Source organism: Pezoporus wallicus, unplaced genomic scaffold (genome assembly GCF_028554395.1).
Source record: "Pezoporus wallicus isolate ANWC-B61680 ecotype Strahan unplaced genomic scaffold, APGP_CSIRO_Pwel_v1 scaffold_11491, whole genome shotgun sequence".
Taxonomy (NCBI): domain Eukaryota; kingdom Metazoa; phylum Chordata; class Aves; order Psittaciformes; family Psittacidae; genus Pezoporus; species Pezoporus wallicus.
In genome coordinates this window covers 10,235,737-10,256,555 of record NW_026642649.1, presented here as the reverse complement: position 1 = coordinate 10,256,555, position 20,819 = coordinate 10,235,737, and the positions used below count along the sequence as shown (strand labels likewise).

Genomic DNA, 20,819 nt, shown 5'->3' with positions numbered 1-20,819 from the left:
AAAGCAGCAAAGAGACGGCCGCCATATAGATTTAAATAAATATATATTGCACTTCTAAATTTTCTGTGCTGCTCTGAAAATTTCCACCTCTTCTGGTCTATTTTACCATGTCACCCCAACTCTCTGCAGTCCTGACAGAAGATACATCACCTTAAATTTCTTCCCTTTATTTAATTATTTTCAATCTCAGCTGAGACCAAGGAGAGAATTAGCTTCCCCACTGCGTACTGAACTGTTTCCTTTGACTATACTGCTGCTTCTACCCTTTTAATCCCTTTAACCTCTAGTAAAGGACTAAGTCCTAACTCTCCTGACAGCCAGGGTCAGCAGGTCTTGGGTATGATGCTTACTTTACAGTCCCTGACATTCTCTGTAACTTGCTAATAATTTACAGTTGGCCAAAAGCCTCCCATTATAGGTCTGCCTTTCCTAATTCTTGCTTGTATCTTGGTGCCCAGGATGATTTTTTCAGCAGGGTATTTCAACTTATGTATACCTAATATTAGCAAGGAGAACAGCCCAAATGACTCTAATTAAACTCACTCCGAGGACAGGGCTGGATCAGAATCGGCTATTACATTTTCCTTACACACCTGAGTGGGTTGCCCTTCTTTCTGTGCATGTTACCCATGTTACTGGTCTTAAACGCTGCCATTTTATTGCTGCTGTGACTGTGTGACCAGATCTCCATCTACAGCCCTCTTCCTAACCTGTGCTTAGACTGGCCTCAACTAGCCAACATGGGTGTCAAGTCTCTTTGCCATCTGGCTAACACAGTTTTTTTTCCTTTTGTGTTGTGTCTCTACAATAGGCCTTAGCCCATACTGGTTCAGTCTTTAAATGAATATTCATGCCCTTGATTCATCATTTAAAACTTAGGTGTAGCCATTTATTTCTTCCTAAAAGCTACTATGTTATTTTATGTAATCTGTTTTATCTCCTTTTTATGAGCTTGCTATTGTACTGTTTGATATTTTATTAGTGCTGTGCTTTGTCTTTAAAGGCAGAGGCCTTTCAGTTGTGCTAAAATAAAAATCAACAACAATCAGCAGCTCTAAGAAGCTGCAACATATTTAATAAGGAAATACAAGATACATGTCACGGTAAGAACATACAGTAATACGTCGCACTTACATCTTTGATCCACAGCTCTCCTCTGCTGACTGTTCAGCCAGAATGAATGAGAACACCTCTGAAGTTAGTGGTAATGTAATTTGCCTCAGCTAAGGATGCAATTTCAGTCCTTTATAGGTGAATAAACTCAGTTATAGTGGCTTTACAAGGGGACAGGCAAGTACCAGTGTTCCTGGTTAAACAGCAGGGGACAAGGAAGACCTGCTAGACATACGCTGACCAGCAAAATGAAAGCACTGCTATCACAGTACTGTGTGTTGCTACCAGCCATCCCAATGGTGTGCTATATACAACAGCAACAGTTTACGGTCCTGTGGACGTAATAATGTTTTCCTAAAATGGGTGGGCACAGACCTCATCATGCCAGCAAGAAGCCAGAAGAGATGCTCAGAGAGGACAAGCACAGCACCCTTTCTTTTGATAAGTAACACCTAGTTAAACATCTGTATTTACAACTGAGACGCCAGGTGCTGCTGATGACCATGTATGAACAGTTTCAAATGTGACTTCCAGCAGAAATGCTTTTGAAAAATTACTTCTTATGGATTTGACGTCCATTCTTGAACCTGACACCACAAAGGGATTTCCACTTCTTTCGGAAATTCATTACAAGCCTGCTAAACACAGACTCATGGCTAAGGATGCTAATTAGAGAAAGGGTGCATAGGTTTGATAAAAAGAAAAGTGGAGCAGTTGTTAAGAATACTAGCACTTGAGTACCTCTCCTTTGAAGCTAGGCTGGGCAATAAAGCTTGAGACAACAGTTGTGTTTTCCTGCTTTTTGCCATTAGACATCATTTATTTTGCACGCCAGAACCGCACAAACAGACTCATCAGTATTCCAGCCTACATCTCAGAGAGGATTGAACAGGCACTACTGACAACTGTTGAAAGCTCTTACGATCCTGAAGAGATGGATCCCCTCCATCTACCTGGTATGGGAACAACGTCCTAAGGGCCAACAGACTCCTGCAAAAAGAGAGTATTTCTGCTTCACAGCGGAAGCCAACAGCTGAGGCAGACAAGAGTCTGGCCACAGGAGAGGGGGACTGGCTTCAAGGGAGGCCACTTTTCAAAACTGAAAAGACAATTAAATGGAATTACTGTTTTTTCAGATCTTCATGGTTTAATTAGGTTTCACATGCCTAAAAAGTCTTAAGCACGAGCTGACCACTTGTTACACTGCAGGACATTTGCTAAACCATTAATTTGGCACAACATCAGTCTTACTTAGAATGTTACTATAAAAAGGAATAGGTCATAATTTGTCAGTGCCTCTGAATAGCAAACCAAAGTTTTCAGCCTTGCCCAGGCATTTATTTTAAAAGCAAACACTTCAGTATTTATTTAGCAACTTGAGATGTTCATCTGCTCACACTATTCTCTCACCAATGCATTACACTCCCTACTCGATACCACTTTAAAACCCCCAAAAATGCAGAAGCACTGATTCACTGAAAATTCATTTACCTTTGCACAAGTGCTGAAAATAAAAGAAACCATCAGCTTTGGCAAAGCACATGAACGGAAGCTGACAGTGAAGATTTGGTTAGGAATGTCACCTTTCTGGAGTAGACATTAAAGTAATAGGAAGTCAGTAGCTGATAGCAAAGACTGAGTGTGACGACAAGAATCCAGCAGGTGACAGAAGAAAAGATCTTACTCCTGGGGTGAAGATCAATTCTAAAATAACAGATATCTATCTCTATCATAAATTTCAAAAATGGAATATGCCATCCAGCAAATTTACCCACGAATTTGATTTCTGAGTTGAAGTTTTTTAGCCTTGCTTAATCATTTATAAGGCAATCTTCAGACACGTATCATTTATCCCATCCTTTTAAATCAAACTTCATCAAACCTTTTTTTATTCCATCCCTTTAAATCAAACTTCTTTGAACCTGTCCCCGGCACTAGTTTTTGTTGAAGGCTATGAACAAGGAAAGCTTGATTTTTAAAAGCTTTTCTTTCTTTTTCCTTCTGGTTTCTGCTCACAGATGTGTAAACTTTGTTTTCACTTCATGAAAACTCTTCATTTGTCATCAGTTTTGCCTTAGCTTTCAAACTGGTAAATCTGTCATCAGTACGAAAGGAAAAGGAATGGCTTTGCTACTCCACCCTCATTCTCCAACTGTGCCTGAAAATCAGAAATCAAACCCAGTCCAAAGCTTCTTACATTGGATTAACTCTTCAGGCCAGCCAAATTCTTCACGTCAACTGGGTTGCTATCAGTGTCTCCAATGCCAAAAGGGGTAGGTCAATGCTGAGTACTCTTGAAAAACAAAAAACCCTCCCATCCTGAGTGAACACAGGCAAAAGTTAATCAGAGTGAGGATATTAATACTCTCAGGGCGAATCTAGAAACCTCAGGCAACATGCCTGCCTTCCACTGAATACAATTTAAAAGCAGAGTAAAAGGTATTCCCGAAGTGAAAATAATGCAGGTATCAAATGCAGAAGACTATCATTTTTTTACCATGGTAGTGTCAGTATCACCCCCATCTACTCCCCTCCTAGTTACTTTCATGTTACACTGAGAGGTACCACATCTGACTCTTTTAGATCAAGCAAGACGATGGAAAGATTGGGTTAGGGATTCTGGCCAGCAATACTGTAGAAAAGCTTTACAGCAGCCAAGAAAACTTTGTTCCACTTTTCATGCCACACAGGACAGAATGAGGAAAAAGGACAATCAAGCATACACACTACTGGCCTTATTCTTCCACAATACATTAGACAGTTTATGGACAGTGAATTTCACAGCTTCAAGAAGTCTGCTCTTTAGGACAGATTTAACATTCTGATTAACGCCTGTCCCACTCATCACCATCTTGAAATCAGTTTCAAGCATCACAGAGCAAAACAAAAGGCCACAAACTGCATGAAACATGCTTTTGAGCCCTGTGCATGCTGCTGCTAGAATTACTATTTGTACTACTGGAGAGGGTAGAGATGCCAAATTACTGTGCTAGATGCTGTATAACCACACAATTAGGAGACAGACTTGCTTCACACAAGAACAATGTCTTGCTTGTATCTGTTTGGTTGTTGCGTGCAATAAATGAGCAGCAGCCTCTGACTGAGTTAAGTCAACTTGCTGAGAATTTGATAGCAGATAATGAGGGAAACTACCAATCTCTCTCCTGTTTCCTTTGACAAGACTGGGCAAAGGCAAAAGAGTACTTTTAAGATCACTATACAAACCCGTAAGAAGAAAGACGTAACCAAATGGCACTGTTTTGCACTGATCACTGTACTTTGTTGTTAAATGCAAACATGGGCATTGTTTTTTAAGAAGAAGTCTTAGTATCAGCTTCCCGCTAATTGTTTTGTTCTTGTTTCTAATCTAGAATTCTGACAAAGAAGAAAGGGGTTTTCTTTAGCATGATGAATGATAGGACATTCAAATTCCTACTTAATGACAATTAATTTACTGTATACCCATGCAAGTTAAGATAGTTTTAATTAGTTTTTGCAAAGTAAAAGGGTAACTTCACATTCTATTTAGATAAAAGCAACTATTGCCTGACATTCTCATCAAATACAGAAGGTGAGCTGAGTGACCTTACTAGGATTCACTCTTAGTTTAATTCTCTATTTACTGTTTAAAAATAACCCATTTGCATAATAGTGCTGCACATTTTTTTGTCTTTAACTCTGAAATAATCCCTAATTGAAAAGTTGCTGCTATAATGAATCTCAAATTTGTGATCTCAGTTTTAAAAACCGAACACAAAACAAAGAGCACATCTCAAATATATTGTAGCTAAAGCTGGTGACAGTAAATATCCTTATTAGAGATAGTGTTTAGGTACCTTTTATGAATGGGCTGAAGTTATGGGCTAAAGTCAAAACATAAGAAGTGATAATGCTCTTGGGGTGCGAAAGCTGTAATTCTATGTAGATTACAGCAACACAATCTCTACTAACACATGAAGGTCCTTTGTACAAACATCATTAGTTGTATGAGCACTGCAGTGTTTCTGTTTTTCTTAGGTTTTCTGGCATACACCTGGGTATTGATCTTCCTACAGACTGAATAGACTCATTCATTCAAGCCTGCATCCAAATACGTGGTTTGGTTCTGCTGTTTATATGCATTCAGAAACTCTTTCCCACCAGGAATCAACACCACTGAAAGTATGACATACCCCTGCAGACAGGGATTGGACTAGATGACCTTTCAAGGTCCCTTCCAACCCAAACTATTCTATGATTCTATCATACTTTTACTTCAATGAAGTCATGTCCGTTCATACAAGATATGGATTTGTTCGTGCAACTGGAACACTACCCAAACCATGTGCTGCTTCTGCGAGATCTTATTACCATGCATCAAATGCATTAGCAGTGTACCTCATCTCTCCCTATTCCTCTCAAAATCCACATCAGGAAGTACCATACTCTTAAGCTTTCAAGCACTGAAGCCTGCACATTAATTTCTGGTTTAAGTCCAGACTACTTGTGTGGGTTTATCACGTTTCTGAAGTGGGTTCAAGGTATGTCACATTACTGTAAAATCACTGTGCACACTACTAGCGCAGTGAGACTGAAAACAGAAACTGAATTAGAAAATCCTTCACTATCAAGGTAACAGAATAACGCTAGTTTCTCTGCCCAGTTCCACAACTATTTGTCTTGTCTGATTCTCATAAAAATCATTGGTCAGCCAACTACTTCCCACTCCCAGGCACGTGTTCTGCAGGGGTAGCTATCTATATTCCCACGTATTCCAGAGGTGAACCTCCCAACTCCTACGCTCCTTGAGATCAGCAGCTATGGCATGCAGCCAACAGCAAGGGAAGAAGAAACTAACATGCTAACAAAGGTTTTAAAAAGCTGTGGGACAACAAGGTGGTCTAATGCTATTGTATTGCGCTGTAGCACCAAGCAAGAGTCAACAGTCACCACCATTTCTCACCACCATCTTTTATTTCCCTTTGTTATGGTTTAAGCCCAGCTCACTCATTTCCCCTCCACTCCCGGAGGGATGGGGAGAAGAATCGAAAGGACGTAATCCCACGGGCTGAGATAAGAATTACCACCGATAATAATAATGGGAACAACAAGGGGAGAGAACATAAAACTAAAAGGGGAAAAGGAAAAGAAACCAATAAACACAAGTGACGCAAAATACAATTGCTCACCACCTGCCGAACGATACCCAGCCCAACCCAACCAGCAATCTGGGCCTTCCAAGTAACTCCCCCCAGTTTATATACTGCGTATGATGTGCTGTGGTATGGAATACCCCTTTGGCTGGTTTGGGTCAGGTGTCCTGCCTCTGCTTCCTCCTGGACTCATCTGGTCACTACTGAACTTGTCTGGTTTCATCAAAGTTCATGCTTTGTTGGGGTGATGATCAAAGGGAAGTCAGGGTCAGTCGATGGTGCCCTGAGGAAAGTTCTGCTGCTGCTGCTGCTGGCATTCCCATGACTTTATTCTCTGATGATAACCATGACAGTACATGTCTTCTTTTCAAAGCCCAGAGTGGTGGAAATGGGCATCTAGCTAATGGGCTACAGAAGTGCTATACAGCAGGCAACAGCATATAATTGAGCTAACTGGCTGCTTTCCCCCAGAATTAAATCCCCTTGAGGTACACATCAGACTTCCCCATCTTCTCGCATTACCCACCAAGGGTATCTAGGTCCTTGAGCAAAAGCAAACCCATGACTGGGTTTGCCTTTACCTTAAGCAGGAATACCCCAGACTGCCTTCGCCAGCCAGCTCTTTACGTGCACCACAGGAACTTTACCTCTGCATTGCCAGTTGCTCTGCTTTCGTTGCTGCAACCACCCCCACAGGGCATTTGCCGCCATCCATGAGTCAGTATAAAGTACTGGCCACTTTTCTCGTTCAGCAATGTCCAGGGCCAGCTGGATGGCTTTCACCTCAACAAACTGACTCGATTCACCCTCTCCTTCAGCAGTTTCTGCAACTTGTTGGACTCCATACAGCTGCCTTCCACCTCCGATGCTTTCCCACAATATGGCAGGACCCATCAGTAAACAAGGCACACTGCTTTTTACCTTCTATGGTGGGGCCTCTTCAGCACACACCACCTCCTCCTCTGGTGACATTCCAAAATCTTTGCCCTCTGGCCAGTCCATGATGGCTTCTAGAATGCCTGGATGACTGGGATTTCCTGTTCGAGTTCGTTGCGTAATTAGTGCAGACCATTTACTCCATGAAGCATCAGTTGCATGATGTATAGAGGAGACCCTGCCTTTGAACATCCAGCCCAGCATGGGCATCCGGGGTGCCAGAAGGAGCTGTGCTTCAGTGCCAATCACTTCCGAAGCAGCTCGAACCCCTTCATAGGCTGCCAGTATCTCTTTCTCAGTTGGGGTATAGCTGGCCTCAGATCCTTTATATCCCCGACTCAAAAGCCGAGGGGTCGACCTCGAGTCTGGAGACCTGGAGTCTGCCAGAGGCTCCAGGTAGGACCGTTCTCCCCAGCTGCAGTGTACAGTACATTTTTTACATCTGGCCCGGTCCGGACTGGTCCAAGGGCTACTGCATGAACTACCTCACGTTTCATTTGCTCAAAGGCTTGTTGCTCAGGGCCCCATTTAAGATCATTCTTGTTCTGGGTCACATGATAGAGAGGGCTTACAATCAGACTGTAATTTGGGATGTGCATTCTCCAGAACTCCACAACACCTAAAAAAGCTTGTGTTTCTTATTAGTTGGTGGAGACATTGCTGTTACCTTGTTGATCACATCTGTGGGGACCTGCCATTTTAATCCCCAAAATAGAATCTCCTGCGCAGCTCCCTTCACCTTACTGTTTTACAGCAAAACCAGCCTTCAGAAGGATTTGGATTATTTTCTTCCCTTTCTCAAAAACTTCTTCTACTGTATCACCCCCCAGAAAAGGAATCCTTGTCCCTTTGTGTTGCCCAGGCTATGTTGCAGTGGCTATTCACAGGCGCGATCCTGCTACTGACTAGCATGGGAGCTTTGACCGGCTCAGTCTCTGACCTGGGCTGGTTCACACCTCCTTAAACCTTGAACCTCCACATCAGTATGGCTCCCTGGGGCTCACAATATTGATGCCGGCCTTAGAGCAGGCTCAAGCGATCTGGTGGGCTCAGCCTCCAGAGCATCTGGGACCACAGGCATGCATCACCACTCTTCTCAGAAGCTTTGGCCACAGAGAACAATGCTGGAGGTTACCATTTATGCTCCACCACATCAGTGGAAGGCAACTCACTGGCATATACTGAAAGGCTGAATTGCAGATGCTCAGAGAACAGGTGGAACAGCACCCATGGATTGCAAAGTATCCCACGGAGAACCATAACCTCAGAGAGGAGAACAAGAACTTTGTTTTTTGCAGTCAGTTAAGGCTGAAGAAATTGATGCCAAAACAGTAACGGATTGGGAAAAAGCTTTCTCAGAAGCATTGGCCACAGAGAAAAGGAACTGTTACAGCTGAACCCAGGACACCCTTGTTGGAAGGAATGGAGTACATACCCAAAAGCATGTAAGCATCTTACAACTAGAGGGGAGTGCTCTGCATTATCCCTTCTGGCTGATCAAAAGCAGCAGTACTGAGCAGTTTGGAATGGAGTGCTCTCTCTTCCTCCTTCTCCAGAGAAAGGGGACAGGTTAGAGCTCTGAAAGATTTTCATGTAGGTAAAGAAGGCACTTAATATTAGGGAAAACTAAGTCAGAACCCTTGAGAATTCAGCAAACTGCTTCACTTTGGAAGTGTTCTCAAAGTCTATCAGTCTACGATACACAACTTGCAAGCACAGCTACTGCTACGTAAGAAGGAGGGGAGCATGCTCTCCTAATGGAAACACAGATGTAAACCTTCTATTAACAGAGAGCTCATCAGGGAAATACTCACCCTAATGACGAAAGTGAGTTACTGATTGTGAACAGAAAAGGACATTTTCAAAAGCACTCCAGCCCTGCTGGAAACTGAATTTATAACCTGTTTTCTGGAGCAGTCCAGTTCCTCTGCCTATTTTCAAAGTTTACTTTCAGACTTGACATAACCCTTGCATCCTTGGCAATCGATGCTTTGGCCCTCCATCCTCATGAGGAGCTTACTCTGACTCCCACTTCTCTATCTGCATGGAGGCCTTTTGGGTCAGGCCAGGAACAACCCATGTGGTTCCCTTTGCAGGACTGTCTAGAAGACATCACTTACTATCCATGGCGTGAAGATATTCCATATGAAGAGCACCGGCTCCTGCAGTGGCAGCTGAAGGAATGATGTCTGCATACGGGCTGCGCTGGCCTGCCAACAGAGCCATCTGATGGTAATATTCAGCTGGGCTGACGCCAGCGTGTGGAGCTAAAAACACAACATAAAAAGCGCCGTTAATGACGTAAGATAAACAAGAAGGAAAGTTTTATCACGCTGGTGGCTATTAAAACAGCTTGTTTATTTTTAATGTAATGCAACATCTGCAGTACGCCACCGCCGGTCAATGTATTTCAGCCACTGAGACTGCAAAGACACCATTCAAAAAACAGCAAGGCATAAAATATTAATGAGCTTGGTGATCTCATATTTTTTTTATTCATTATTAAGTGACTTAAAAAGTGACAGGCTGACAGCAATGGAAACCAGCATGATTTATGTAATGACATAAAAAGGCAGGAAAACCTCCCTAGAGTTTTATTCCCATTTACCTCATCCCTGGCCCAAAGGATTCTGTCCCTAAGGTAACGACGGGGTTGAACTTCCATAAGCATTTAAGTTTCTGGGGTCTCTGCTTAGAGGACCAGAAGATTTTTCGCTCACAAAGTGGCACTTTGTGTATAAATTGAGGAGAAAACAAGGACAAAGCATGTTTTCAGGACAAATACTGCTTGTCCATGAATAACATAGGAGCAGTTTTTGGGGGAGGACAGACTGAAGTCAATGAATGTGGGCATCCCATCCTTCAAAGTTCATATATGAAGTGTACCTGACAAAAGCATGTTTGCAGAGTCAAACAGAGTCTGCAAACATAACCAGATAGGCTCTAAATCCCATAAGCGAGATGATGAGCAATGCAGCCCTCTGATAACGACTTATATTAGCCTTTCTCTCCTTTAAGAATACTACGTGAGCATTCTGTTCCCCTGCAGTTTCCAAGCATGCATCAACTAATGGACAGCTCTGCACAAACACAGAAATCCACAAAATTTTAGTATCACCCCATCTTGGCAGGTTTCAGATGCTACAGTAAACAGAGGGTAATTTCATGAGGTGAGCAGCCCTCCCCTCTGCTCTCTGCTTGTCCCACTTGCAAAACAGTTCAGATTTCCTTATGCTTTGCTCACCAGAAGTTGGTAAGTAAGTTTGCCTAAACCACTTCAAGTGCCTTAGGTTAAGGGACTACACCCCAACAGATTATTTCTGTATTCTTTTATGTTATTTAATGAGATTTCTCTTTGATCCCAGGAACTGATTCTTCAATGAAACCAAAATTTTAAGCTGAATTTCTTTGAGCTACCAACTTTACCTGTCATTACACAGTATTATTAAAAAGGGTGACTCATGTTAAGGTGACAGAATCGAAGCCTAAATGCAAACATGAGAAGCAAAGAATCAACACTGACATGCAAAGGAGGTAAACATGGCACTGGAGTCTGGAGAAAAGTTTATTCAGCAACAGATTTCTTAAGTGCATAATAATCTGCCTTTATTTTTACCAAAGAAAATGGCAGAATGCGCTTTTGATGTTACAAGGTTAAATATAAACTATTTCAGGAAAGGTTCAGAAAAACAAAAGCACATCAAAAAGGAATGGAAATGGCATAAAAAATGAGCTGAGATAAATTAAAGGCTGTTGGCATTTTTTCCACATTACAAATGGATCTCTCAATTAAATACAATCTACTTCAGCCACCACCACTTTCTGTGAAAGGGCAAGAAAAATATTCAGACTGAATTTTAAGAGAGGAGTAACTCACACTGAGTCACTGATGTTGAAAGTTTTACTGTACTAGGTAACCATCGTATCTTTCCAGACACACTGAAAACGCTTCCTGAGCTTTCTGACCTCAGTGTCTGGGTTAACTAACAATAACACTGGCTGCAAACTTTAAAATGAACTGCTGCAGAAAACACGGCGAGCACATAATTGAATTACTGAATGTTCCATATGCTGAGAAATGCTCTGGTCCTCTTTAAAGATCATTCCTTACTACCTTCTTCAAACATAAAAAATTAGCCTACTAAATGATGTATTGCATGAAGGGTAAATGAAGGGTAAATGGGAAGGCCCACAGTCCTAAATTTCTCTCCTGTTTATTCCTGGGTAGCTTCAGCTTTGCCCCAGCTCTTCTTTACAAAGGGGAGGCATTTGCTTCTGCCCTGCGGGCATTGCTGAGCTTGCTTTGAGCGCTCCACTCTACAGGTACCAACAACACAATCCTTACCCCTGTCCCACCCTTTTGCGTTACTCAGATGAATCTTCTGCCACCCCTGCCCCACCGACTCTGCTGGGTAAGTTGAAGTGACGAGACAGAAGACACTCTACCATTAGTGCTGCTGAGGCAGTCATTAATTACAGCTGGCAAGACTTGTAGTGAACATGAAACTGCTCTTCGTTATATTCCAGATTGTTTTGGCTCCTGGCCATCTCCAGATCTGTGAGTCGACAGACTAAGCCCAATAGTACACTGACCTAATTATCTGACTGGCCTAAAGCAGTTAGGGTAGCAAGAGAAATCTTGCTATGAATTTCAGAAGAACAATAACAACTTCCAAGTCTTCACAGTTTAAATGCTAGACGACTTAAGCCATCTATGTCCATTACGTTATTAGTAGATTATGTGCCTACACCCCTTTAAATCACAGGGGGGTTTATTTGCATTCTAATAGTGCCCAAGCCCTATCTTGGATTATCTGATCCCAGGAACCTACACCTGATAAAAGCGTTTACGTGCACACTGACGGATCACACAACAAACTATGGATTCCAGAGAACAAATTCATCAGCTTTTCAATGAGCATGTCATTTCATTAAAACATCTCTGAAGCCTCAGTCAAGTTATTGGTATTTTCACGAGGTGCTGCACAACACCTGGGCTGTGTAAGTGATCAAAGGTGAGCTGTGAGCCTGGAGGAAACATGAAGTAACATGTATTTGTTTAAAACACAAAGAAGCTTAAGCTAATACGCTTAACCTGTATTTATGAAAGGCTAAGACTGTGCATACAGTCTTTCAGCAATCAAAGCTCAAGGGAAGAGCATTAAGACAGAGCATACTCAACTGTGTTGTCCATACCCCAGTGTTTTGTGTCATCTGAAAGCCCATGGGTACACAAAATACCTACATGAGGCTGTCAGGCAGGAGGCAGACCTTAAGAGGAGAGAACTGCCTTTCCAAGGTGGCAGCGTGAGTTGAGGCAAGGTATTTCACAGACCTAAACCAACACCAAACATTACTATCATAGTTATGAAGGAACTCCAGATCCAGGTGTAACGTGCATCGCCTAGAACTCACTGGACTATAATGGCAAAACAGCACACCAGGATCACAGACAGATTTTCTATAGAGACCTAAATTTAGGTGTCAGAATCTGGAACCAAATTCTATTCTGAGACATCTTAGAGTTTCAGAGAGATTACAACTGGCCTGAGGAACAGGGCAAAGCACCTCTAGCGGGTAGCTGCCCTTCTGGAGCATGGCTTGGGTGCTGGGCCAGATACTCCAGCATATCTCAGAGCACTACATATCTACAAGTGAATTCAGTGATGTGTACCTGAGACCAAGAATGTACACAGGTTAATGTCATATGGTTGTGTGATAGGTGGTTTCTTTCCCTCCTTTCTTTGTACGTGCAGCTGGAGCATACCTTAAGCATCAATGAAATTCTGCAGGAATGTGATGTGAAGATAATTAAAGGAAAGATAGTGAAGTGTTCTTCATATCAGCTTTTGTGAAAAGCTCAAATATACATCACAAAAATCTTCCCAATTTATGCCATTACATATAGCTCTATCATATTTATCCTATATCAAAACATTCAAAGCTCCACAAGTCAAAACATGCATTTCTGAGATTCAACTTGTTTCTTCAAAATTTAAGTATATATATTTTTAATACCTTGGCTAAAATAAAAAGAGTAGAATTAGCATGGATTCATACAGCATCCCAAGTGCTGCTAGGAAAAGCCCTATGTGCATGCCATATACCTTGATTGACAATAGGTCATTAAAATTTATTCTCATAAGAATATGTGCCCATAACTAATGGATTAACTGTAAAGGTATATGTTCTTACAAGTGAGGATTAATTAGTTATCCATTTGGATAGGGTGCATGGCTCATTTTTCAAATTCAGCTAAAGGCAGTTTAACTCTGTTTGGTAAGTTTCTGCATATGTTGGGAAGATCTTTCCCCTCATTAAAATAATAGTTTCATTATCTTCACTACATATTTGTTTCCAAGTATGTTGTATTTCCACTCTTCTCAGCAAATGCTATGCTTTTGAAATGTCAAACTGTTTGCTCTAGTATTGAAAAACCTACTGCTAATAGATTGAGCCCTTCTGAAACTCTTCATTGCTCACTTCAGCAAATTTCCCACTTAAATGAATAAGAAGTGTGCCAGAGTAATGACAAGAGTGATCACAGGCATTCACTTCAACCCAAATAACCTGGAAATAGCCATGGTCACACCAAGACATAAAGCATTGATATTTCAAGTCTCCTGTCCACTGTTTAAAGTGAAAGGCCCAGTCCTGATCATCAATTCTTCTGCATTAGCATCATTTCATTTGGCCATATTGTTGGCTGAAATAATTCTACGTAATTCTAACAGAACTGTTAACTAAGTATAACACATCAGTGCATGCTTTACATGATAGAAAAATACTACTTTAATTAATAAGCGTTTTGCACCTCAAGAATTCTATGGCTATACGCTGATGTAATACAAAGAATCTGGCTCAAATCAGTGCCGATACATCAGATTTCTTTGGAGAACAGAATCACAACCTGGGTCAGCCCCACAAACAAAAGGTATCACAAGAGATACACCACCCTCCCAGCTTAAATTTTGAATGAGGCAGGGCTTTTTTGTCTTTTCCTTCTCCCTGAACTTTCAACATTTGTGAGATGTACAAATGAGCCATGATCGGCTGATGAAGTATTGAAACATTTATGACATAATGAATATGTCTGACAAACCTGATGAAGCTGCTTTGAACAGGGGGAAAAAATGTTGACAAGATTAATATAACTTAAGTTGCTACAATGACAGAAAACAGGAAGCCTGTCTTAACCCACCGTCTGTTGGGCTGAGCCCACGGGCTGCTGAGATCATGGAGAGGGATGGGCTGCTGTGCAGGGACCTGATGTAGTCCATGTAGGGGTTAATGTAAGGGTGAGGGGTGCTGAAGGGAGACTCTGATGTTGCAGCAGGATTTCGGTGCGGGGAAATTCTAAGGAATGGAAGCTCTGAGTATGTTGGGCTACTTGATAAAGCAGAAGGCCTGGAAGAAAAAAGAAACAAACAAAACCAAAGACAGCCACATTATTGATATAATAAAGAAAAACACTGCAAAGGTAACACATTCATTTCTTGAAGAACAAGAATTGAGCTGCACATGGAATAACTTCCACTAGAGTCAACTGCCTAGAAAGAGAAGGGATAGGAAATGAATTCTTCTCTCTACCCATAATAGCAACATTTCTCCAACGAATTTTAACTTGAGTTTATACTTGGTTTAATCTTTACATCCATCAAAACTCTTTCCCCATGAAGTCCAGCAGAAAATCACTTTAATTAGTGTGAAATACACACTCTGTATACCACATACTAATTCCTACTGCAACATAGAAAACACACTGAGATGCTGAACCATTTACACCTTCAAAACCACACAGCTATCAGAGTAAGTTTTGAGAGCTACACTGCACCCACTCCCTTCACTTGCCCGCCTACTTCTCTCCTAAAGGTGGAAGATTGAACATTTATATACATGTTATTTCAGAAGACCCAAACTTTGCAAGCTATTAAGAAAGCCAGGTCCTCTGGAGCATGGGATGCAGAAAACATGGTGGCAAAGGAAGAAAGATTGCTGCGTATGTTTGGGTTTAGCATGGCACCAGAGACTGATGCCTTTAACAAGATACCATTAGTTAACTACCTCATTCTTGAGAAGGGAGAGCTGTGGTGGCTTCTCGGGCTATGAGTGTGAAGCCGTGATGAACCAAGGTTGAAAGCTGAGTTCACACCTGACACAAGATAACCTGCTGTAACTCTCCCCATCATCCCACGCTGTCAATACGACAGTGTCCAGGCTCTGTGTGGAGACCTTACTTTTACAGCATCCCGCCTCCAAAGGTGCTGGAAAAAGTCCAAATTTCATCATCTTTGGCAAAAGACAATGATTAAGCCTGTCATGCATTTGCTGTAGTCCAACTGGTTGATCTGAACTAAATGCCTTTTTGTCCCTGTTTTTCCAATTAATTTAGCATATATACAGCAGACACAGGCAACAGCTGTGAGAGCAGTGAGGGCACCCTGTTCCTTTGATGCTCCTGGCTTACAAAGAATAATGAAACAAGAAATGCATGTTTTTTTCTTTAACATACACATACTATGATCAATGGAGATAGCTGTCATCACCTAATAGGCCAACAGGACTTAATCTTACATAGGAGCAGATTCTGCCCTGCCATCAGTTTGGAAACGCTTGCATATGAGTGGGACAAAGATCAAAGTTACACATTCCTAAAGTGACACTGGCTTCACTGTCACAAAATCCATGATGGCTCATAAAAAAATGGGGAATAAAGATTTTTCCTGTTGGGATTTTCTCCCTCTTTTCCCTTCTCTATTTGGCTTTTGTGTGTTTCTTGCCCTCCTACAGCTTTCTTCGAGGTAAGCCTCTTTAGCCTTCCTGTTACGAAATTAACTTCCTAGCTCCAAAGTTAGAGTGCTGCATTCGCTGTGTGCTAGCAGCAGGTACTGGCAGTGCAATCACTCCTTTGGCACCCAAGCAAGTGATCCACAGGAAGAACAGACACCAACTGGTACACCTTCACCATGTTTAAAATGCAGAGAACCTGAAACCAGAAGCTGTTTTCTAGCACTGTGCAAAACGGGCATCTCCCTTCCTCAGAGCCCTTTTTCTCCACATAGCTGAGAAGCATGTTTGTTTTACAGTGGAAACACAGCTCTACTCTTCATGGTACTGTTAAACGCCACCAGCCACGAAGCTGTTTCGTGGTTCCCCGTCAGGCTGAGTGTGGAAGGCAGAAGGCTTAAAACTCACAGTGATGTAAGAAGCAAATATACCACAGCTGGATATCACATTACAGAGTGAATTTCACATCCTGGCAGTGAGGAAAACATGGCAGTACAGCAAATTGAACACCTGGGTAACAAAGAAACTAAGTTTGGAAGTCATTTTACAAGTCATTTTTTCTAATGTGATCCCATCTCAGAGTTAGGAACCCAAAGAGCACCTGAAGAGCACGCAGGCAGGCAGGAGCCCTGGCCTTACCCGGTGCAGACAGAACAGAAAACCATTTAAAAGCTTTTGCAAGATGGCTCAGTCTGTATCAGCTTCAGTGATTCACTCTCCCAGCTGGCCAACAGCCAAGAGCACGATTAAGAGCCAGGCTGTCAGCTTCTCCTTGCAGATCCAATGGGAGCCATTCAAGGACACTAGGACTCAATGGCTTCTCCTCAGCCCAGCCTCTTCCTCTCCCTGCTCCTCTGAGCTCCTCAGTTTTCCAAGGATGCTAGAGGAAAGATGCCAAGCTGGGTAACATCAATCAGCAGCAGGCCTACAAGCTGTATTCAGAGGCAGAAATAAGGAGTCATCAGATTCCACATAAAATTCTCAGTTCTGGACTCTAGTGTTACCAATCTCTCTCCAACATCTGATTTTAACATGCTGCTTACTTCTCCCCTCAACTCCAGTCTGTACTTTTCTCACTTCTCTGTTTCTGGACCCTTCTTTCCCTACAGTTCAGTTTTCCCTCCTGCCTCCATCTGCTCTCAGTCCCACTGTGTAAGCCTTCCTGATTTACTCCGATAAACATCACATATTCCTCCCTTCACTTCCCTCCACGATTAAACTTCACTATGAACATCTTCCAAAAGCATTGTTTAACTCCCTCTCGCAAGCTAAACCATGACTTTTAGAAAGGGTGCACCCAAACATACTTACTACTAGCTGTTGCTTTGCAACCTCTTTGTGTACCAACAAAGAATGACTTTTGTCCCATAAACAACAAACAGCAGAGCCCAGAAGCAGCCCTGCAGACTCTCATTCAGTGACAAGCAACTCGAATCTCCAGATGCAAGCAGCAACCTACCCCCATCATTTTTATTTCACATGTGCTTTGTCCCTAACCTTAACAACTGGTGCTCTGCCTTGGGTCTGAGGCTGCTTTGAGGGATGCAATGAGGCTTCAGCACAAGAAGAGGGACATTTTCAGTGATGCTGCTTGAGACTTTATGCCTTATCTGTAAGCCATTAGAAGGCAGGGGTTTTCCTGTTCAATGACGAACTCGGAGCACTAAGGCTTCCTTCAGAGAAAGGGGCGAAGCGGATGCATGCTCTTTTCTGAATCAAGACCTTTGTGTATAGTCCAAAAGACCTGCAAACCTTGAGAGGATCATATGTATTTTAAATCAGCAGAGAGAATGTGGATAGGGGTGCTCACACCACGTATTTCAGGTTGTTTTTCATACCTAGGCATTAGCCAGTTTTACAATGACAAAGATCAGATGCTCTAAATTCAAGTGGAAATCCTATCCCTTTCTATGACTACAGGTAAAAGTCCCTAGGTAGGTATGCAGGCAGAGAGCTTGCTGACTACATGGCCCTTCAGCCACCCTCTCTTCTCAGTGCCATACTGTCAGCCGTCAGGAGCACAATTTCCAGGCTCTGCCCAGGTCCCTGGTGTGGCAGATTGAGGTGTGAGAGGTACCAGAACAGCTCTGGACACTAGGTCAATGAAGGAACAGAGTATTCCCTATGCTGGGTCATTTTCCCCTTCTAACTTGCACCTTTTCTTCCACCTATGTTCCTGAACAGCTCCTATGGCACGAGACAGACAGAAACCACAGCTGGAAATATACAACTTCCTTGAATTCTATACATTCAAGAAACTAAATTATTTGGTAAATTTGAGCCTCTAAAAAAACAAAGACTGAGAAATATCAATGGGTTCTTATTTTCCAAGCTAATGGACCTGGAACTGTTCAGAAATTTCATTAGAAGAAGGAACTCCAATTTCCCATACTCCTTTTTTCACCCCTTCCCAACTAAGTCACACAGGTCTAACATTCAAATGACCACCCTAAAGTACCATGAAACCACTTTATATGGATTTACATTTGTAACTGAGTAAGAGAATATCAATGCAGTGCTCATTACTCCTGTTGTTGTGTCTCTTGCAACTGTGAAAAGTACAGTGGGCCCTGAGGCGTACTGTAACCCTCCCCTTTGTTAGACAGTGCTCTTCAATAGCAGTGATGTAAAGCCACACAAGGGCAGCCACAAAGGTCTGTGACACGGGAAAACTTGGATGAGAATCTTGAGGTTGGTCTGGTGCTGAAGTAATCTGCCATGAATAGTTTCCAAATAGCTTTAAGATGTGCTTGGGCAAGAACCTCTTTAAAGCACAACCTACCTTAAAAAAACCATAGCGGTTTAATCATTCCCTGATTTTAAAGGAAACTGTAACTCCAGGACTGGAAATTTTAATGCCAAGTTTTGTCCTGATAAATTTTTAAATGGCTCTTTTATGAATCTGTTGAAAAATACATTTATATTGAAAACAGCAAGTGATCCTTAACTATAACATTGTAAATATGACACTGAGCTGAGGTTACAGATGGAACAATAATCTATCTCACAGAACAAAGCTTGTCAACGAAGTGGGATGAAATATTGTAACATAACCTAATTTATTATTGCCTTTTCATCCATCTTGTTATATTATGAAAGTGTCAAAGTTCAAACCTCGATATTTAATCATTTAACAGGACGTTATTCAATGCTGGAGGAAGCACTGATGGCATAACTCTCATACCAATGACATCCACAGTGTTTCCCTGATACCTGCTCAGCTCAACCCTGCCTAGAGAATGGGAAAATGTTGAACTCATTAAACTGCTTCCTATGATCCTTTTCTATTCTCCTTTTCTTGGTGCAATAACCTCCTGATGGCTGCCCCCAAAACATTTAACACTTTTACTTCTAGGAGATCCTGGAAGATGAACAAACAATACGGACTTCCTTGTTGTGTAGTAAGTCCTATTTTAAAGCACATGGCTCAATTCCTTTGGTAGCAACTCCCATGTTAAATGCGTATTGTTTGTTTACTGCCATAGCTGCTTGTACACACCAACCCTTCAGTCAGCAGTCAACAACTGGCTAGTAAAAGGTTTTTATATTAGGAAAGCTGAGCTCTAAGGCTTGATCCTGAAAATGCAAGTGAGAACAATTCTAATAGTTGTGATTAGCCCACATGATCAAGTTACTTCTCACTGTTACAAGCACATACATTGTTGTAGGTGATCAATTAATCAGGCTCAGGCAGCTAACTATGCACCTAATTGAGATGAAAAAATTCGGAGTCAAATAATCATCCTGTTCCTCAAAACCTTTACTTGCTATTATAGGGTTCAACTCCATATAAACCACAATCAATGGGAAACTGTCCACTGATTTAACTGAGAAAATCCTTAAGTGATCATGGACATGACCTTCGCAAGCCCAAAGTGCTGACCCAATCCTGTTCTCCCTAAGAGCCACCAGTAAAGCACCCATTGACTTCAGTGCAAGGAGAGTGAGGCCAGGGCTGAGTACTTTCAGAATGCAAATCCACTTTCCCTTTTCTCTTTGCATTTGTAATTAAATTTGTAAACATTCAAACTCATATAGTATGGAAAATCAACAATATAATCTTTTAACACCGATTTTTTCCCCCAGAAATGGCATCTTAAAATAGGCAGCCCATTCCCCTACAATCACTCACTGCCTCAAAGCTGCTGTACTGCATTCGTGGGCTTAGGAAACTAAGCAAATGATTTTCAAAATTTAAAGAATTAGTTAACTGAATACATGGAAATGTCAGAGCACACTTCCTGTAAAAGAGCTCAAGTGTACAAAACGGTAAGCACTGTTAAATGCATTTTCTTAGTGGTGCAAACAAAATAGAAGGAAAACGAGAACATCCTTTTCTAATATGACAAAGAACCTTGACTTAGAATACTCCTTTCCATATTCCAACACCTAGTCAGCATCTTGTTTACTTCCCCTCCAAAATTCACACTGGAACTGCAGTCAGTATGAGGAAGTCAATCACAGAACCAGATCTGGTAGCAACGTTCCATTCAGTAGACATATGTACAAATAAATCATGAACGGGTCAATGCCTATATAGTTTACATGTAAGAGGAGCCAGATCAGGGTTTAAGGTACACAAGCCCTGGACTGGTTTCCAACACTTATCTGCTGTGCAACCTTGGACAAGTTTGCCAACTTCCTCATCTGCTGTTTCCTCATCTGTAAAACTGTGCTAACGCACTCAGAACATGCTCACTATCTGCAATGGAAAGGTCAGAACAAGAGATGTATTATTAGTGTTTTCTCATCGAGGCATGGAAATGCCTTATGAAACATGTGCAGTTCTGCAATGTAAATTCCTAAAATATACAAATAACCTCACTTTGGGTTAGAACAAAATGCTCCTCC

The 20,819-nt window shown here is 41.8% G+C and overlaps 1 protein-coding gene across 5 annotated transcripts in view; it reads right to left on the bottom strand.

The window, feature by feature from the left end:
* The window catches only part of GLI3 (GLI family zinc finger 3), a 205,537-nt gene that overhangs the window by 55,025 nt on the left and 129,693 nt on the right, over positions 1-20,819 (bottom strand). For all 5 annotated transcript variants that reach the window (XM_057431423.1, XM_057431424.1, XM_057431426.1 and 2 more), the window contains 2 exons: positions 14,383-14,588; positions 9,302-9,448 (listed from right to left, as the gene is read on the bottom strand). In XM_057431423.1, the coding sequence (XP_057287406.1) occupies positions 9,302-9,448; positions 14,383-14,588 (353 nt within the window). The remainder of the gene's footprint in view (positions 1-9,301; positions 9,449-14,382; positions 14,589-20,819) is intronic.